Source organism: Stegostoma tigrinum, chromosome 23 (assembly GCF_030684315.1).
Source record: "Stegostoma tigrinum isolate sSteTig4 chromosome 23, sSteTig4.hap1, whole genome shotgun sequence".
Lineage (NCBI taxonomy): Eukaryota > Metazoa > Chordata > Chondrichthyes > Orectolobiformes > Stegostomatidae > Stegostoma > Stegostoma tigrinum.
This window is the reverse complement of record NC_081376.1, coordinates 51,825,573-51,842,395: the sequence shown is the minus strand read 5'-3', so window position 1 is coordinate 51,842,395 and position 16,823 is coordinate 51,825,573. Positions and strand designations below refer to the sequence as shown.

Genomic DNA, 16,823 nt, shown 5'->3' with positions numbered 1-16,823 from the left:
GCTGAGCTTTTCCAGAAACTTCTGTTTTGTCACTTTTTGTTTACACATAGAAAGCACTTGACTTTGGCACAGCCTTGTCAGAGCCGGCTCCTAGAGTGAGCAGAACCCCTGCCACTCCTGTTTATATCTGTCAGCCAGGGCTCCCTGATTGGGCCGGGTTAACAGCCCCAATCGGGGAACCATATTCTATGAGATCCACCCTGGCTGACCTCATTACAATCACTATGTAGGCTGTGTGCTGCTTTTATTTACAGTAAAGGGGTAACAGTGACAGGGTGATCCTTGTTCCGAAACCCAAATGGTGACAATTCCGTGTGACTTACTGGGAAGATTTAGATCAGTCCTTGCTGAAAGGAGATGGGATAGTGAAGCTTTTTATCTTGCTCGCATCTGAGCAAGCAACAGAATTGTGTCAGAGATAATGGGAACTGCAGATGCTGGAGAATCCAAGATAACAAGGTGTGGAGCTGGATGAACACAGCAGGCCAAGCAGCATCTCAGGAGCACAAAAGCTGACGTTTCGGGCCTAGGCCCTTCAGGCCTTTCTGCTCCTAAGATGCTGCTTGGCCTGCTGTGTTCATCCAGCTCTACACCTTGTTATCTCTAAGCGACAGAATTGAACATGTTAATGAACTGTTCCACCTACATTGGGCCAATTCTGAGCCCATCTGAACCCATTTCTGATGAAGGGTCCGTCCCCGAAACATTAACGTTCCTGCTCCTCTGATGCTGCCTGGCCTACTGCACTCCTCCAACCCCACGCTGTCTTATCTCTGACTCCTGCATCGGCAGTTCCTACTATCTCTGAATGAGGAAAATTCCTGTTCAGTTTTTGAGCCCAGTTTTTAAACTTCCTCTGTTCAATGAATAACTAAAGATGAGAGAAAAACAACAGACTGAAGTGGAAAACGTCCGGCCCAAGGGGTAACCATGGGGACGCGATTTATTCTCCTTTGGTGAACAGCTCTCTCAACAAATTTACAGCACAGGCTCAAGCCATTCAGCCTGACAAACCCATGCTGGCGTTTACACTCCTCATGATGGAGACATTCCCAGATAAATGCTACATTTGCCTTATGGTTTATTTTTCACTTGAAGGCTGGAGTGTGAGGAAGGAGTGTGCGAGCAGATATTTCAGACTGGCAGCAGATGGAACCCAAGGTGGTTCAGAGCTCCTCTGCTCTCTGCCTGTTTGTTTTCTTTCTTTTCTTCTTTTCTCTCTCTTCTTCTTTCCTCACATCATCTTCGTACAGCACTGGGGGAGAATACCGACAGGCGCTGGGAGCTGCGGCACCGGGAGTGTGAGCCCAAGGAATGAGTCGGTATGCCATGTGAAACTGTGTGTCCCGGAGCAGTGCGGGGAATAGGCCGGAATGCTGTGTGAAGCTGTGTGTCCCGTAGCATTGTGGGGAATAGGCTGCATCTCCCATGTATTTGCCCATTCACTCACCCTCAGATCTCTTTATAGCCTCCTCTCGGTTCACTCACACCCTGTCAGCAAACCTGGAAATATTTCACTCAGTTCTGTTATTCAAACTGTTCATATAAATTGTGAACAGCTGGGACCAAGCATTGATTCCTGCTGTATACCATTTCCACTCTGAAAAAGATCCTTTTATTCCTACTGTCCGCAGCCTGTCTGCTAATCAATTCTCAATCTAAGACAGTATATTCCCACCAATCCCATTGGCTTTGATTTTGCACAGTAACCTTTTGTATAAGACTTTATCAGAAGCTTTCTGAAAATCCAAATACGGCACGTCCACTGCCTCTGTATGACTGATTCTGCTAGATTTGTCCTCAAAGAGCTCCCATAGGTTTGTCAAGCATGATTTCTCTTTCATAAATCCATGCTGATCTTGTATAATCCCATTGATGTGTTTTAACATGTCCACAGTCAATTACAATAGACTCCAGCATTTCCCTGCCACTAATATTCAGCCAACCAGTCTGGAACTCCTGGCTTTCTGTATCCCTCCCCTTTTATGACATGGAAGTGCCGGTGTTGGACTGGGGTGGTCAGGGTCAGAAGTCACGCCACACCAGCATATAGCCGAAGGGGCTTTTTTGAAATCATCAGCACTCCGAAAGCTTGTAATTTCAGATGAAGCTGTTGGACTTTCACCTGGTGTCGTGTGACTTCTGACCTTGTTTTAACACTTGGATTATATTTGTCATCCTTCTGCTGCAGAACCTACAGAACTTTTGGAAAATGACAACTAATGTATCCACTGTTTCCATGGCGACTTCCTTCAATACTTTGGAGTGTGGATGATGAGTTTTTGGGGGATATGAGACCTCTGTCTCTTTAATCTCTCCAGCACTTTTTTTTTCTGATTTCCTTCAATTCCTTCTCCCTAAAAGACTCGTGTTTCACTAGCATTTCAGGGAAGATTGTTGAGTCTTCTTCTGCAAAAGGCAACTGCATGTTTAAATACAAAGTCAATGTTATGAACGCTTCTACCTCTCCCAACCTTACAGGCAGGGAGCTCCAGATTCCAACCTCTGGGTGAAAAATGATTTTCCCACATCTCTAAGCCTCTCATCCCTTTCATCAAATCTCCGCTCCCTGATCATTGATCCCTCCATCAAGGGGAAAAGTTTCTTCCTGTCTACCCTACCTGCCCCTCATAATTTTATCCATTTCAATCATGTCTCCTCTGCTGTAAGGAAAGCGGCCCTAGCTTGTCCAATTCCAATTTCTCTCCATCACTGAAACTCTCCAGCCCAGGCAACAAGCTGATAAATCTTCACTGCACCCTCTCCAGTGTTATCTCATGTTTCCTACAATGTGGATTCCAGAACTGCACTCAGTACTTTAGCTGTGGCCTAACCAGCATCACCTCCCTGCTCTTAAACTCTGCCTCGGTTAATAAAGTCAAGTCCCCCATATGCCTTCTTTAACCATTTTACCCAGCTGTCCTACAGACCATTGGATATGCATACCAAAGTCCCTCTAGTCCTTGTTGATTCCACTTATTGCTTGATCTCTTAAGTAAAATTGAATGTCTTATTTACATAGTTGAAATTCAATGAAAATGTCACTTGCTTCTAATACATAATTAAAGGTTTACCGTCATTTCTTGTTAAAGTTTTGTTTTAAAATTGAAGGAGAGTGGAAGGCTTGTTTGTTCTTTTAGTTGCTTTGTTCCTCTGTCTTTTCATTTTCCTTTGTTTGTTTCAAAGTCTCTTTCTTTTTGATTGTTGTAGCTCCTTTAATGGGAGATAATGCCTTTGGATCGTTTTCTGAAAGACGTAAAGGCTTGTAGTAGCTTATTTCAGTGACTAGGTGGTATTCACTCTAAGTAAATGATGAGGACATCACAGTTTCTCTCAGCATGAAATCAACCAATCTCTGCACAAAGGTAAACTTCTTCAGTTAAGAAAATCATATTTTAATGCTCTCAAAGATAATGGGAACTGCAGATGCTGGAGAATCCAAGATAATAAAATGTGAGGCTGGATGAACAGAGCAGGCCAAGCAGCATCTCAGGAGCACAAAAGCTGACGCTTCGGGCCTAGACCCTTCATCAGACCCGAAACGTCAGCTTTTGTGCTCCTGAGATGCTGCTGGGCCTGCTGTGTTCATCCAGCCCCACACTTTGTTATCTTAGTGCTTACATAGCCTGTTTTTCATACAAGAGTGCTCTTTGTTTAAATGGAGAATGCCATTTCTACTGTTAAGTCTGCAAGAAGTGGACAGATACATCTTTTTTTATATAAAAGGTATATAGGGCTTCTGGCATGATAGAATATCAACTTTAGGAAGAAAGAAAGTAAGTCTCTCTCCGAGCTTTTAATTTCCAGAACTTAAATCACATAAATTTGTTGCTGCTAGCCTTCTGAATGTCTTGAAGTCTAGTGATGTCTCACCTTCAGTGAATACAATCCATTTTTCATCTGGTTCAGAACCCAAGTTCTCAATGAATAAGAATCGTAAAACTTTGTAGCAAGGATACGGGTCAGAATCCATTCCAGGATCAAACAGCATGTCGAAATTGTGAATTTCTGAAGAAGGGTCTCGAACCGAAACCGAAGCTTTCCTGCTTTTCTGATGCTGCTTGGCCTGTTGTGACCATCCAGCTCTACACCTTGTTATGTTGAGATTGTGAGCCATCTTGTCCATCCTCAGGTAGTGGTTTTTTGTGTGCGTGTGTGTTTGTGTCTGTGTGTGGCAGCATTGAGCTAATGCAGAGAATTTGAAATCACCTGCCTGTATAGACGAGTTTGATTTTTCAGGGAGGGGGCCCCCCCTCAAGCCCCCAGTCCTGATTACTGGGCCCTAACGTTCAACCCCCACCCCTCCCCCCGCCGCTGCCCCAGGTCGTACCAGTTGGTTAGGGGCGTGTGAGTTGAATGTCCAGGTTTAAAGGGAGGCCACAGAGAGAAAGTGAGAGGCAGCAGAAACAGGTGGATCTCTAATCTGGTAATCCTCAGAAATTTCTCAGCAGCTCTCATTTGACGGAACAAGGAGGAGGAATGGAGATCATTGATTGAGAGTTACAAGTGGAGCTCCCAAGCTTATTTCAGGCGAGCCTACATTTTGGTTTCCAACAAATTAATAAAGCAGCCAATTGAAAATCTACCAATTGAACCTGCGCTGATAATATATGAAATTTCCAACAAGTGGCTTTTGTGAAACAGAGATAATGTCCCTACCTCTGAGCCAGGAGGCCCAGGTTCCCGTTTCACCTGCTCCAGGGGTGTGTCATACCATCCCTGAACAGGTAGATTAGAAAATATTTGAAATTTTCAAAAACAATATTAATAGCAAACAAGCAATGTACTGTAATCGTTTGGAATTTCAGGTTAATTTTCAAAAACATTTAATCGGTTTCATCCAAGTGATTATCTATCTTTGCGATGAATTGTTGCTGCATATTGAAAGTTTTTAAGAAGCTGGCTGGAAGACGGTAATGGATAGGGTGAATAGACAAGGTATTTTCCCCAGGGTGGGGGAGTCCAAAACTAGAGGGCATAAGTTTAAGGTGAGAAGGGAAAGATTTAAAAGGGACCTCAGGGGCAACTTTTTCACACAGAGGGTGGTGTGTATGGAACGAGCTGCCAGAGGAAGTGGTGGAGGCTGGTACAATTACAACATTTAAAGGCATCTGGATGGGTACATGAATAGGAAGGGTTTAGAGGGATAGGGGCCAAATGCTGGCAAATGGGTCTAGATTAATTTAGGATATCTGGTCGGCGTGGACAAGTTGAACAGAAGGGTCTGTTTCCTTGATGTACAGCGCTATGACTCTCAGTGAATTATTCAACTTAACTGAAATAACTAGATCTGCTTGAAAAGTCTCGTGCTATTCGTCAAGCTCCAGAGGAAAGGACATTTCATATTTTTTATTACCTGCTTGCTGGTGCTGGAGTTAAGATGAAGGGTGAGTTATATACCTCAGTTGAGATGAGCTCTCTCTCTCTCTCTCTCTCCCTCCCCCTACACCCTCTCTTCCCCCCCCCCCCCCCCCCCCCTCGCCCTTTGGTCTCTGATAAGCAGGAATTGCTGACAGTTTCTTTCCTTTGCAATTTTCAGAGGATCTGTTGCTGGAACCATTCAGCAATTACCGGTTTTTATCCAACGGCCATGTCCCTATTCCTGGGCAAGATGACAAGGACATGTTTGAAGAGACATCAGAGGCCATGAGCATCATGGGATTTTCAATCGAAGAACAAACCTGTAAGAATCATTTCACTTTTGTCTTCTGCAAATTGTTTGTGGATTTCAAACATGTTCATTAAACTCAAGACCATGATCACTCCTAAGGGTTTCCGTAGGAATTTGGATTCCTCATTGAAATGTGGCCTGTTTACATCCATCCTACCAGCCTCACACACATTTTCATGGGAGATTCCAGAATCTGTGTGGAATCGCAGGGCTTTAATGATTAATTTCCCCTTACGCTTTTCCTCTACAGTATTGGTAGATATTTCTCAGTTTCTGCTGTGCTCTGAATCCTAAATTATTACGACTTACACAGCACCTCTGAGAATTGAACAAGCTCAGCGAGTACTGGAGAAACTCAGCAGGTCTGGCAATATCTGTGTGGAGAAAGAAAACAAAGTTAACATTTTGAGTCCAGTGACTCATCTTCAGGACTGAGGGTGTTGGAAATTAGGTCTTGTTTTATACTTCTGACACAGAAAGAAGGGGACAAAGAGGGCAGATGGAGGAGCAGCCCAGTGCAAAGGGTAAAGGGGTCGTTGACGTCTCTGCTTCCTTTCTAAAAGTCTGTCTAGTGTCACTGGCTTGAGTGTGATTAACAATCAACAATGATTAAAAACTGTCAAGAAATAAACTCAGGGTGACGTATCAATAAAACACCAAACCAAGTACTTACACTGGGCAGAGTTCATAGGAAGGAGCTAGCTTCTCTGTGGGTTACCCATGACCCATTTAGCCAAGTGTCAAAATTAACATCAGTTTCTCGAGGGCTCCTAATGGATAATACACACACAGGCAAGAAACAGATGCCAATCAAAGGGATGAAGAAAAGTGACTGAAAGCTTGATGGAAGAACTGGGCTTTAAGGAACATCTTGGAGAGGGAGCCAATAAGATTTAAGGAGCCCGAGGTGGCAGAAAGCAGAGCCAGCAATCACCAGGCAAAGGGAGGGTTATGGCTCACAAGGAGGCAATCCTGGCAGAACAAAGATTTCTGCCAAGGTTGTAGGGCAGAAAGCGGCTCTCGCGGTGAGAAAAAGGCTAAGCGGGTGAGAGGGTGGTCAACCCCCTGTGGAATTCTCTACCACAGATGGCTATGGAGGCCAGGTCACTGGGTATTTTCAAGAAAGAGATTGATACATTTTTATATATAAAGGGTATCATGGGGTATGGAGAGAAAGGAGGAATATGACATTGAGATAAAGGATCGGCCACAGTCAGACTGGATGGTGGATCAGGCTTGAAGAGCCGAGTGGCCTACTTCTGCTTAGTTTCTAAATCAATAAGGGATTTCAACACAGGACCAGAACTTAGGGACCTAGTGACTAAATCCAAAGTAACAAGCAAGGTTTCAGATTCCCAGCCTGTGTCACGTTTGACGGTTTCAGTAAAAGGATTGATCTCTCAGCCTAGTAAATGCGAACACCAGCCCGGGTCCTACTGAGTGCCTATTGACAGCTCCCAGAGAGTCACTGTTCTTCAATGTTCGTGATGGTTCACCTATAATGGACGCTGTGCTGGAATATCCTCTCCACTAGCCTTACAAGTGTTTAATGGCCAGTTGAGTTAGATTTTTGAGGGTTCTTGACATCTGAAATGTCAACCAAAGGCCTCTGGATTTAAAAGAACCACATTGTTGTAGTTTGTGAGAAAATTATTTTATGATTTGCAGCACCTAAAGCTCTTCGTTTGTGTATAATCAGAAGGTGTGTAAGTTTAGTCACAATCCGCACCATCTCTGTCTTTCTGAACAAATGTGACTTCTCTGACCCTTTCAATTCTTATTACCTCAGCTCCCAAAGATCACCACAATTACACAATCAATAAGACAGACACATGTGATGCGCATAGATCATAGAATCCCTACAGTGTGGAAACAGGCCCTTTGGCCCAACAAGTCCACACCGACCCTTAAAGCATCCCACCCAGACCCACCCCCCCATAACCCACCTAATCTACACACGCCTGAACATTACAGGCAATTTTGCACGGCCAATCCACCTAACCTGCACATCTTTGGACCGTGGGAGGAAACCGGAGCACCTGGAGGAAACCCACATAGACACAGGGAGAATGTGCAAACTCCACTCTGGCAGTGGCCCAAGAGTGGAATTGAACCCAGGTCACTGGCACTGTGAGGTAGCAGTGCGAACCACTGAGCCACTGCTATCCTTAATGCTATCCCTAAACCTAAGCCTAACCCTAACCCTAATTCTAACTCAAACTCTGTGCCTAAAATTTTCCCAATTGTAACGATCTCCCTAACCCTATCCCTAATGCGAACCCTAAACCTGACCCTGAACCTAACCCTATCCTAATGCTAACCCTAAACATGGCCCTGGCCCTAACCCTATCCCTGATCATAACCCTAACCCTAACCCTAACCCTAACCCTCACCCTAACCTTGACTGTAACCCTAATCATAACCCAAACCTTGACCCCGTCCCTAACCCTGCCCCTGTCCCTAACCCTAGCCTTGACCCTGTCTCTAACCCTGACCCTGACCCTAATCCTGACCCTGTCCCTCTGCCTAACACTAACCCTGACCCTGTCCCTGACCTGGACCCTATCCCTAACCCTGACCCTGTCCCTAACCCTGACTCTGTCACAGCTGTAGTAAACCACTTGAAGAAGTGTTATCTCTCATCCTTCCCCTTTACATTTTGGCACAATGTCAAAATGTAATTATGACAAGTTGACCGTTGCTGCAGTAAATTATGGATTTGTATCCAAATCTTCTCACAGAGTAATATGTTTTCTGTGGAATTGTTTATCTTGTGCTAAAATATCTTGGCACTGTACAGATCGGCGAGACTTAGTTTTAAAGACTTTTGAGACCTCACTAAAAATGGGCCGTTGGATTCTCCTGAAGGGAACAAAAGTGTCAGGGAATCGGATGATGGTTCTGAGGCCAAGTCTCCATAAATGGTGTTTGACAGGATGAAGTTACACGGCCAACAACAACCAAAGTGCATCAATTTATAATTTGGCAAATATTGTCATTGTAATATTGGCACAGTGGATGGAAAGAATATCAGAATTAAAATGAACATATAAAGTTTTTGGAGCTGTCTCACACCTCAGCCCAAAGACGAAAACCTAAAGGGGCAAAAATCAAAAGTAACTTTTTGGTGATTCATACTCCTGTCGAAAGCTCTTCTTCTGCAATAACTTACACACAAACTCACACCTATTGGGCAATTAGTTATTCACCACTTCATACACATTGGACAATAAGTTACACCCCGATACAATATTCGTACAGAATCCATGCATAACATTTGACATTTAAATTCAACTGCAAACAGATGTCCATGAGCAAATATCAGATGGTTACAATCTCAATGTGAATCACTTGAAGGTGGAGCCAATGGCCATGAAAATATTGCAAACTGAAAGGCATTAGTAGAAGTAATGATATTATGTCAATGATAACTCATGACTCAGCATCCTCCCCCTCACTGAGCTGATGGAGCTGGACTCCCAGCTGGTTTAAATCTTAAATTTAGGGCCACGAGGCTGGAACAATGCAGGTCAGAAACATGCAAACAGACGAACTAAGGGCTGCAGAGGCCATTCAGCCCTTTGAGCCTGCTGCACCATGTGGTGAGATCATAGCTGGTCTGTTTGTGTTTCACATTCCACACTCCTAATCCGGCCAATAATTCTCACTTCCCTGGCTAACAAAAATCCATCCAACTCCATCCTAAAATTATTCAATGATCCCACCTCCTGAGGCAGAGAGTTCCAAAACCACACAACCCTCTGAGAGCAAATAATTCATCTCTGTCCTTTAAAATATTTTGCGGCAGTTGTGGGTGCAAGAGGAAACATGCTTCCCACACCCACCTTGTCTAGACCATTCAGGACCTGCTACATTTCAATCGAGTCACCCCTCACTCTCTAAACTCCAGAGGAAGCCAGCCCAGTCTGTCCAACTTTTCCTCATGAAACACCACCCCGCCCGGCCCCATTCTGGGAATCGCTCCAGTAAATCTGCTCCCAACCACCTCCAACACAAAGTACATTTGAAACTGCATACAGTATTTGTGGTGTGGTCTCACCAATGCCCTGTATAACTGGCACAGAATACCTTTACTTTTCTGTTCAATTCCCCTTGGAATAAAGGCTAGCATTCTCGTAACCTTCCCTATTATACGCTGTACCCCAGCACTAACCTTTTACCGAGTCATGCACTAATCAGTGAGATCCCTCTGCACCTCAGAATTCTACAGTGAGTTCTGTTTAGATAATACTTGGCTTTTTCATTCTTCTTGTCAAAAATGATTAATTTCACATTTCTCACGTTACACTTCATCTGCCAGACTTCTGTCTGCGACCTCCTTATGCCTTCTTTGTAACATTCTTTCCTACCTATCTTTGTACATCCAATGAGAACATTCCAGATCAGTTTCAGAACATTTTATTCACTGGATTGAACAGTAGGTAATCAGGAAGGCTAATGGAATGATGGCCCTTATTTCAAGGAGGTTGGAGTATAAGAGTAGGGAAGCCTGACTGCAAACTGTACAGAGTGCTGCTGAGACCACATTTGGAGGACTGTGAGCAGTTTTGGTCCCTTATTTAAGGAAAGATATCATTCCATTGGAGGCAGATCAGAGAAGGTTCGTTAGGATGATCACTGGTGGAAAGGGATTGTCTTATTGGAAAAGACTAAACAGGTTGGGACTCTACTCACTAGGGGTTTAGAAGAATGAGAGGTGATCACATTGTAACATACAGGATTCTTAAGGCACATAACAGGGTAAATACTGAGAGTACACTTCCCCTCATGGGAGAGTCTAGGACTAGAGGGCATGGTCTCAGAATAAAGGGGCACCAATTTAAGACTGAAATAAGGAGGAATTTCTTCTCTCAGAATGTTGAGATTCTTTGGAACTCCTTGTCACAGAGAGCTGTGGGGGCAGAGTCCTTGTGTTTGTTTAAGGCTGAGATAGAGAGATTATTGATCCATTGGGGTATCAAGGGTTACAGGGAGGGAGCAGGAGAGTGGATGTGAGGAATGTTCGATCAGCCATGATCTATTTGGATGGCAGAGCAGGCTCTCAGGGCCGAATGGTCTACTCCTGCTTCTATTTCTGATGCTCTTATGATTCCAGAGATGAGGAGTTTGTCCTGTACAGACAGACTGAACAGTTCAGGCCTATGCTGTCTGAAGTTTAGAAGAATGAGACGAGATCTAATTGAAGTATATAAGGTGCTAAAGGGGACTGACAATATTGACGTGGAGAGGATATTTCCTCATGTGGGGAAATCTAGAATGAGAGGACATAGTTTTAGGATAAGAGAGGGCAGTTTAAAAGCAGAAATGAGGAGAAATTATTTCCCTCAAAGGATCATGACTCTATAGAATTCACTCCACCAGCGTGCAAGGGATGCTGGGACTTTGAGCAAATGTAAGAAGCAGACAGGTTTTTAATGAGTAATGGGTTGCAGGGTTACAGAGAGCAGACAGGAAAGTTGAGATGAGGCCAAGATGGGATCAGCCATGATTGTGTTAAATAGTGGAGCAGGATTGAGGGGCTGAATAGCCTGTTCCTGCTCTTGGTTCTAATGTTCTTGACTGCCTTTTGTGAACTTTATGATCAGACAACATTCTCCTATGGGACCACATCAATCCAATTCATCCAGATTTAATGGGTTAATATAATCAATACAAAAAGACACTTTCAAGTAAAATAAAGAATTGGGGAATCTGTTCTGACCACATCTCTATTGACGCTTGGCATTTCTCAAAGAATCCCTGTGTTATTTTTTGTTACGGAGACAGAACAGAACAAAACTCTGCCCATTGCTATCTGCCCAGTTGTTGTATATTTTTCTTAGTGATTATTTTGTTGGAAGTGAAGACACTGCCTTTTTTAGTCAGATTTACATTTACAGAACCCCGCGCATTCCTTGCCTTATTTTACAAGCTTGTCGTGTAGGCCCTCTTCAGCAGATTTGTTTGAATAAGTGTCGTGTTTATTGCATTTTAACTCACTGTTGAGCACAGCCAAAGCCCCATTTAGAAAGAAATTGCATTTGAAAACCAAGCAATGGGAAGTACACGGTTTATTTATAACACAGCCTGATGAAATGCTGATCAGTAACTCTTCTGATATTTCCAGCGATATTGAGGATTGTTTCGTCTGTGCTGCAACTGGGGAATATTAGTTTCAAAAAGGAGCGAAACACTGACCAGGCCTCGATGCCGGATAATACAGGTATGGCTTTCCACACACCCAGGAGGTTTGGGATGCTCAGCCTGGGCTAGCCATTGCCAGTAACTGATTCTATGTGTTTTCTTTGTCAAGTTGCACAGAAGGTATGTCACCTGCTGGGCATGAATGTGACTGATTTCACCAGAGCCATCCTGAGTCCTCGCATCAAAGTTGGACGTGACTATGTGCAGAAAGCCCAGACCAAGGAGCAGGTAAACAGAATTCCCAAACCATTCCTGTCCTTTATTATTCCACAGAATGCCATGGGCCGGGTCAGCACCATGGCTCGAGCCTGACTCCCCTTGAGCTGAGTGGCTCATCGTGACCATTGCAGATGACCATTGCGTCATACAATTTTATACAGCGTGGAAAGAGATCCTTCAGTCCAACTCATCCACGCCAACCAGATTTCCTAAATTAATCTGCTCCCGTTTGCCAGCGTTCGGCCCATATCCCTCCAAACCCCTCCCATCCAGATGCCCCTTTAAATGTCGTAATTGTACCCACCTCTGCCACTTCCCCTGGCAGCCTGCCCCACGCACACACCGTCTGTAAGAAAACGTTGCCCCCCCCCCCCCCCCCAACCCCGGGTCCCTTCCAAATCCCTCCCCTCTCATCTTAAACCTACCCCCTCGAGTTTCGGACTCTCCTGCCTCAGGAAAAAAGACCTGGCCATTCCTTTGAGTTTCCTTTATTCAATACAAAATTCAGTGAGAAGTGTGTACTGTCACTGTGCATAAACACCATTCACATTTATTTAGAATAAAGCAGTTTAAAAAAAAACTTAGAGAGTCCAAACTTCCCTTCTGTGCTGCTACAGCATACCACTGCCAGTGTCTTACTCCAAGTTTCTCAGCCCACACCATGCCACTGAGAGGGCCCTCAGCCCCTCTGACACTCTGAGGATGTGGACCCTCCGTCACTCCAGGAACATGTCCCCTCCATTTGCTACCTGCTCCCACTCACACTCACTGCTCACACAATGCTATGGGGCTCTCCCCCACGTGCTGCTGCAGGGCTCTCCCCCACCCCCCGCACTGCTGTGGGGCTCGTTGCTCACAGTGTGCCAGGGCATGAAGGCTCACTACTCTGGGCTTGCCACTGGCTCCGATGCTGAGGGGGGAGCAGAAGAAAACAAAAGAGGAAAAAGGACAGGCAGAGCAGAGGATCTCTGACAGGAGCATTCTACTCTGCTGCCATCTTGTCCAGAAGGGTCTGGAGTAACAGACTAGTCACATTCAGCCTATCCATGCCCCCCAGTGATTCTACAAACATCTATAAGACCAGCCCTCAGCCTCTGATGGTCCAAGTAAAATAACCCCAGCCCATTCAGCCTCTCCCCACAGCTGAAACTCTCCAATCCCGGCAACATCCTTGCAAATCCATTCGGAACTCTCTCAAGTCCAATAACATCCTTCCTGTGGTCATGTAAGACTTCTTCACAAACCTTGCTAAATTCCCCACATATCACTTCAATGAAAGTCCATGAAAGTCATTTGCTTTCCTAACCGCTTGCTTTCACTGACCAGTGTACGTGGCCTCCCTTCCCAATCTATCTCCCCTCGAATAATTCCATGTCATTCCGTTTCTCCTCTTGAAGTACACTCCATTTGTCGAATTTGTTGTTGACTGGAGCAGAGACAATGGCCCTGATTCTGCCCTGTAAATGTCATTGAGTCTTACAGCATGGAAACAGACCCTTTGGCCCAACTTGTCCATGTTGACCAGTCTTCCCAAACTGAACATATCAATAAGCACAGGAGCATGGAGTACAGGAATTTGGTGAGACCGTATCGGGAGTATTGTGTGCAGGTTAGGTCTCCTTACCTCAGAAAAGATAAACTTGCCTTCAGGGGAATCTAATGAAGGTTCACCAGATTGATTCCTGGGATAGTGGGACTGATATATGAGGAGAAATTGAGTAGGCTGTGTGTATATTCACTGGAGATTAAAAGAACGAGATAAGATCTCACTGAAATGTATAAAATTCTACCAGGGATGCACAGACTGGACATAGGGAGGATATTCCCTTTGGCTCGGAGTGAGGGGTGTGCGTGGGGGGATTGAGAGACGAAGGAGTCACGGTCTCAGGGTACAGGGTAGGCTATTTTCACTGTGCTGAGAAGGAATTTCTTCACTCAGAGGGGGTGAAACTATGGAGTTCTCCACAATGAAGCCTTAGATATGTAGCCATTGAATATGTTTAAGAAAGAAATAAATAGATTTCCAGTAGCTAATATTGTAAAGTGGTTTGGAGGGAGAGCAAGAGTATTGTATTGAAACACAGGATCAATCAAGGTCAAGTTGAAAAGTGGGACAGGCTCAATGGGCTCAGAGATAATGGGAACTGCAGATGCTGGAGAATTCCAAGATAACAAAATGTGAGGCTGGATGAACACAACGTTTCGGGCCTACGTCAGCTTTTGTGCTCCTGAGATGCTGCTTGGCCTGCTGTGTTCATCCAGCCTCACATTTTGTTATCCAGGCTCAATGGGCTGAATGGTTTACATTTTCTGTGCTTCCAAAAGCACAACAGATACAGTGTTCCAGGCTCAAAAACAAAGCTGCTGGAAAAGCTCAGCAGATCCGGCAGCATCTATGGAGGAGAAAACGGAGTTAATGTTTCGAGTCCAGTGACCCTTCCTCAGAACTGTGTCCCAGGCTGTTAGGTTATCAAACGCACTTTCTAACTCTACCACTGTCCTCGCAGAGCTAGAGATGTTCTCCTTTGGAAGGATTATTCCCTGCAGTTGATCAATGTCCCTCGGACAAAGCAGTCTGAATAGTGTCTGATTTCCAAATCAGAAATCCTGCTCTTGACAGATCGAGATCAGTTTAATTTCACTACGAATTAGTAAAAACAATGCCATACAGATGATTGCAAGCATCAAGAAATGCTACCAGTTGAAGTGAAGCTGTCACATTGATGAAACTTTTCTGGGTTATGTCTAAGCTGATATGGTGATGCTGGTTCCTGTATTGGTTGTATTGGTCAACTCTGACCCTTAGCCAAAGCACCCAAATTCCCACCTGCAACTTTCTGCTGAAATCAAACTTACCTCGGTGTAAATCTACCTCATAGAAACATGGAATAGTACACTATTGAAGGTGGCTTAAAACTGAAAAAAAAAAGTGGATGCTGTAAATAAGAAACTAAAACAGAAATTGCTGGAAAAGCTCAGCAGGTCTGGCAGCATCTGTGGAGAGAAATCAGAGATAATGTTTCAGGTCTAGTGACCCTTCCTCAGAACTCAGGTGGCTATTCAGCTCCACATGTTAACATCTCATTAGTCCTGCCAATCCTGTCCACTAATAAGATAACATCATCTTGTTGTGACAAGGTGAGGAGGGGTATATCTGATTCCCTCATTTTAACTGCCTCGGACAAATTACACAAAGATAGTTTTAAACTCCTTTTAGCACACAGCTGTATTTCACTTTGATTAAAATAAACTCACTAGATCAGAACTAAAGAATCAAATGCATAGTTTCATTGAATGAGAGAAAGAGGAATTTTCTTACCTACTAACTCCAAGGAAAATGTTGAACCAACACAGGTATAAAGTTTTGAAAAGGAATTGTTTCTAGTACCATAGAAAGAAAAGGAATAGACAATTTAAAACGTTATTCGAGATTTTGAGTTGTTATAGGTCACCCTTTTTAGTTGAAGTCTTGTATCTGCACAGCAGCAAATGTTGAAGAACCCTTGCGTTTTCAGTGGATGCATGATTTCTTTGTAACTAGTGTTAGCCCCCGAGAGGCTGAGAGGGGAAACAGGGAGACAGAGAAAAGTTTCCAGTCCTTGCTGTTAGCTATCCATTTTCTTCTCTGCATGCTGCTCTGCCAAGCAGCTTCAGAAAGATGGTTTATCTGTCTGTTCCTGAGTCTGGCTCCATTGTCTTTCCAAGCTGAATGGCTGCAGAAAGCTCTTTTATCACTAATATGTGCTGAATTGCATAAAAGTGCAAATTGAAAAAGAAGTGATTTTTTTTTACGCCTGCTTCAGTTGACTAGTTTCAACGTTTCTGTATAAAAATAACTATTTCTGTTCAAAAAATTGTCTTTATTCCACACTGGTTTCCAGAGCCTGCTTCAATCTGTGGCCAAGTAATTTTCTCCAACCTTTTCAAAACGTCTATTTAGTCTATGAAGATGCAAAGGTATTGACTTCAAATGATGGAAATGGAAGATTGGTGGTCCACATTTTACATCAATGTGACATTTGTGACAAGGGAGAAAAGATACACAGTTCAGACCAAACGTAAAGTCATTACGTTTGGAGATCAGAGAAATAATTCTGCAGCAGCTACAGAATTCAAGACATCAGAGAAGAAACATAGAAGCGTATATCAGAGAAGAACATTAATGGTTGGAGGAAGCTTTGCACAGCTTAGAGAGACACCTGATCCAAAGTACAAACAGAGGCCAGGTCAGCAAATGGTCACTTACTGTAAAACAAAATTGCAAAACCCGTTGTTGAAAATCACCAGAATGGACAGTTCGTATCTCTCACGTCTATCTAAGTCTTTGTCCTGAATCAAGCGAGCAAATCAGGCATTGGAGAGATCAAAGCCACGCCTGGACTGTGACCCAAATTCATGAGAGAAACAATTTTGTACTGCAATAGAAAACCAAGGTCTGACAGCATCTCCCTGCCGAACATAATGAGAGATTTACCATGTTTCAGAGTTTTACAATCAACCACCAACCAAATGATGGATACAGAGTGGTCCTGTGTGGAGAACATGGATGAGATTCTATGAATTTGGACAAGTGGTCAGAGAATGATAGAATCCCTAAAGTGTGGAAGCAGGCCATTCAGCCCATTAAGTCCACACTGGCCCTTTGAACAGCATCCCACCCAGATCCTCACCCCTGTAACCCTGAATTCCCATCGTTAATCTACCTGATCTGCACATTTCTGAACGCTAT

The 16,823-nt window shown here is 44.0% G+C and overlaps 1 protein-coding gene across 3 annotated transcripts in view; it reads left to right on the top strand.

Moving 5' to 3' along the window:
- Positions 1-16,823, top strand: part of myh11b (myosin, heavy chain 11b, smooth muscle) — a 165,619-nt gene that overhangs the window by 93,510 nt on the left and 55,286 nt on the right. For all 3 annotated transcript variants that reach the window (XM_048552765.2, XM_048552764.2, XM_048552766.2), the window contains 4 exons: positions 5,289-5,387; positions 5,540-5,683; positions 11,799-11,894; positions 11,985-12,103. In XM_048552765.2, the coding sequence (XP_048408722.1) occupies positions 5,289-5,387; positions 5,540-5,683; positions 11,799-11,894; positions 11,985-12,103 (458 nt within the window). The remainder of the gene's footprint in view (positions 1-5,288; positions 5,388-5,539; positions 5,684-11,798; positions 11,895-11,984; positions 12,104-16,823) is intronic.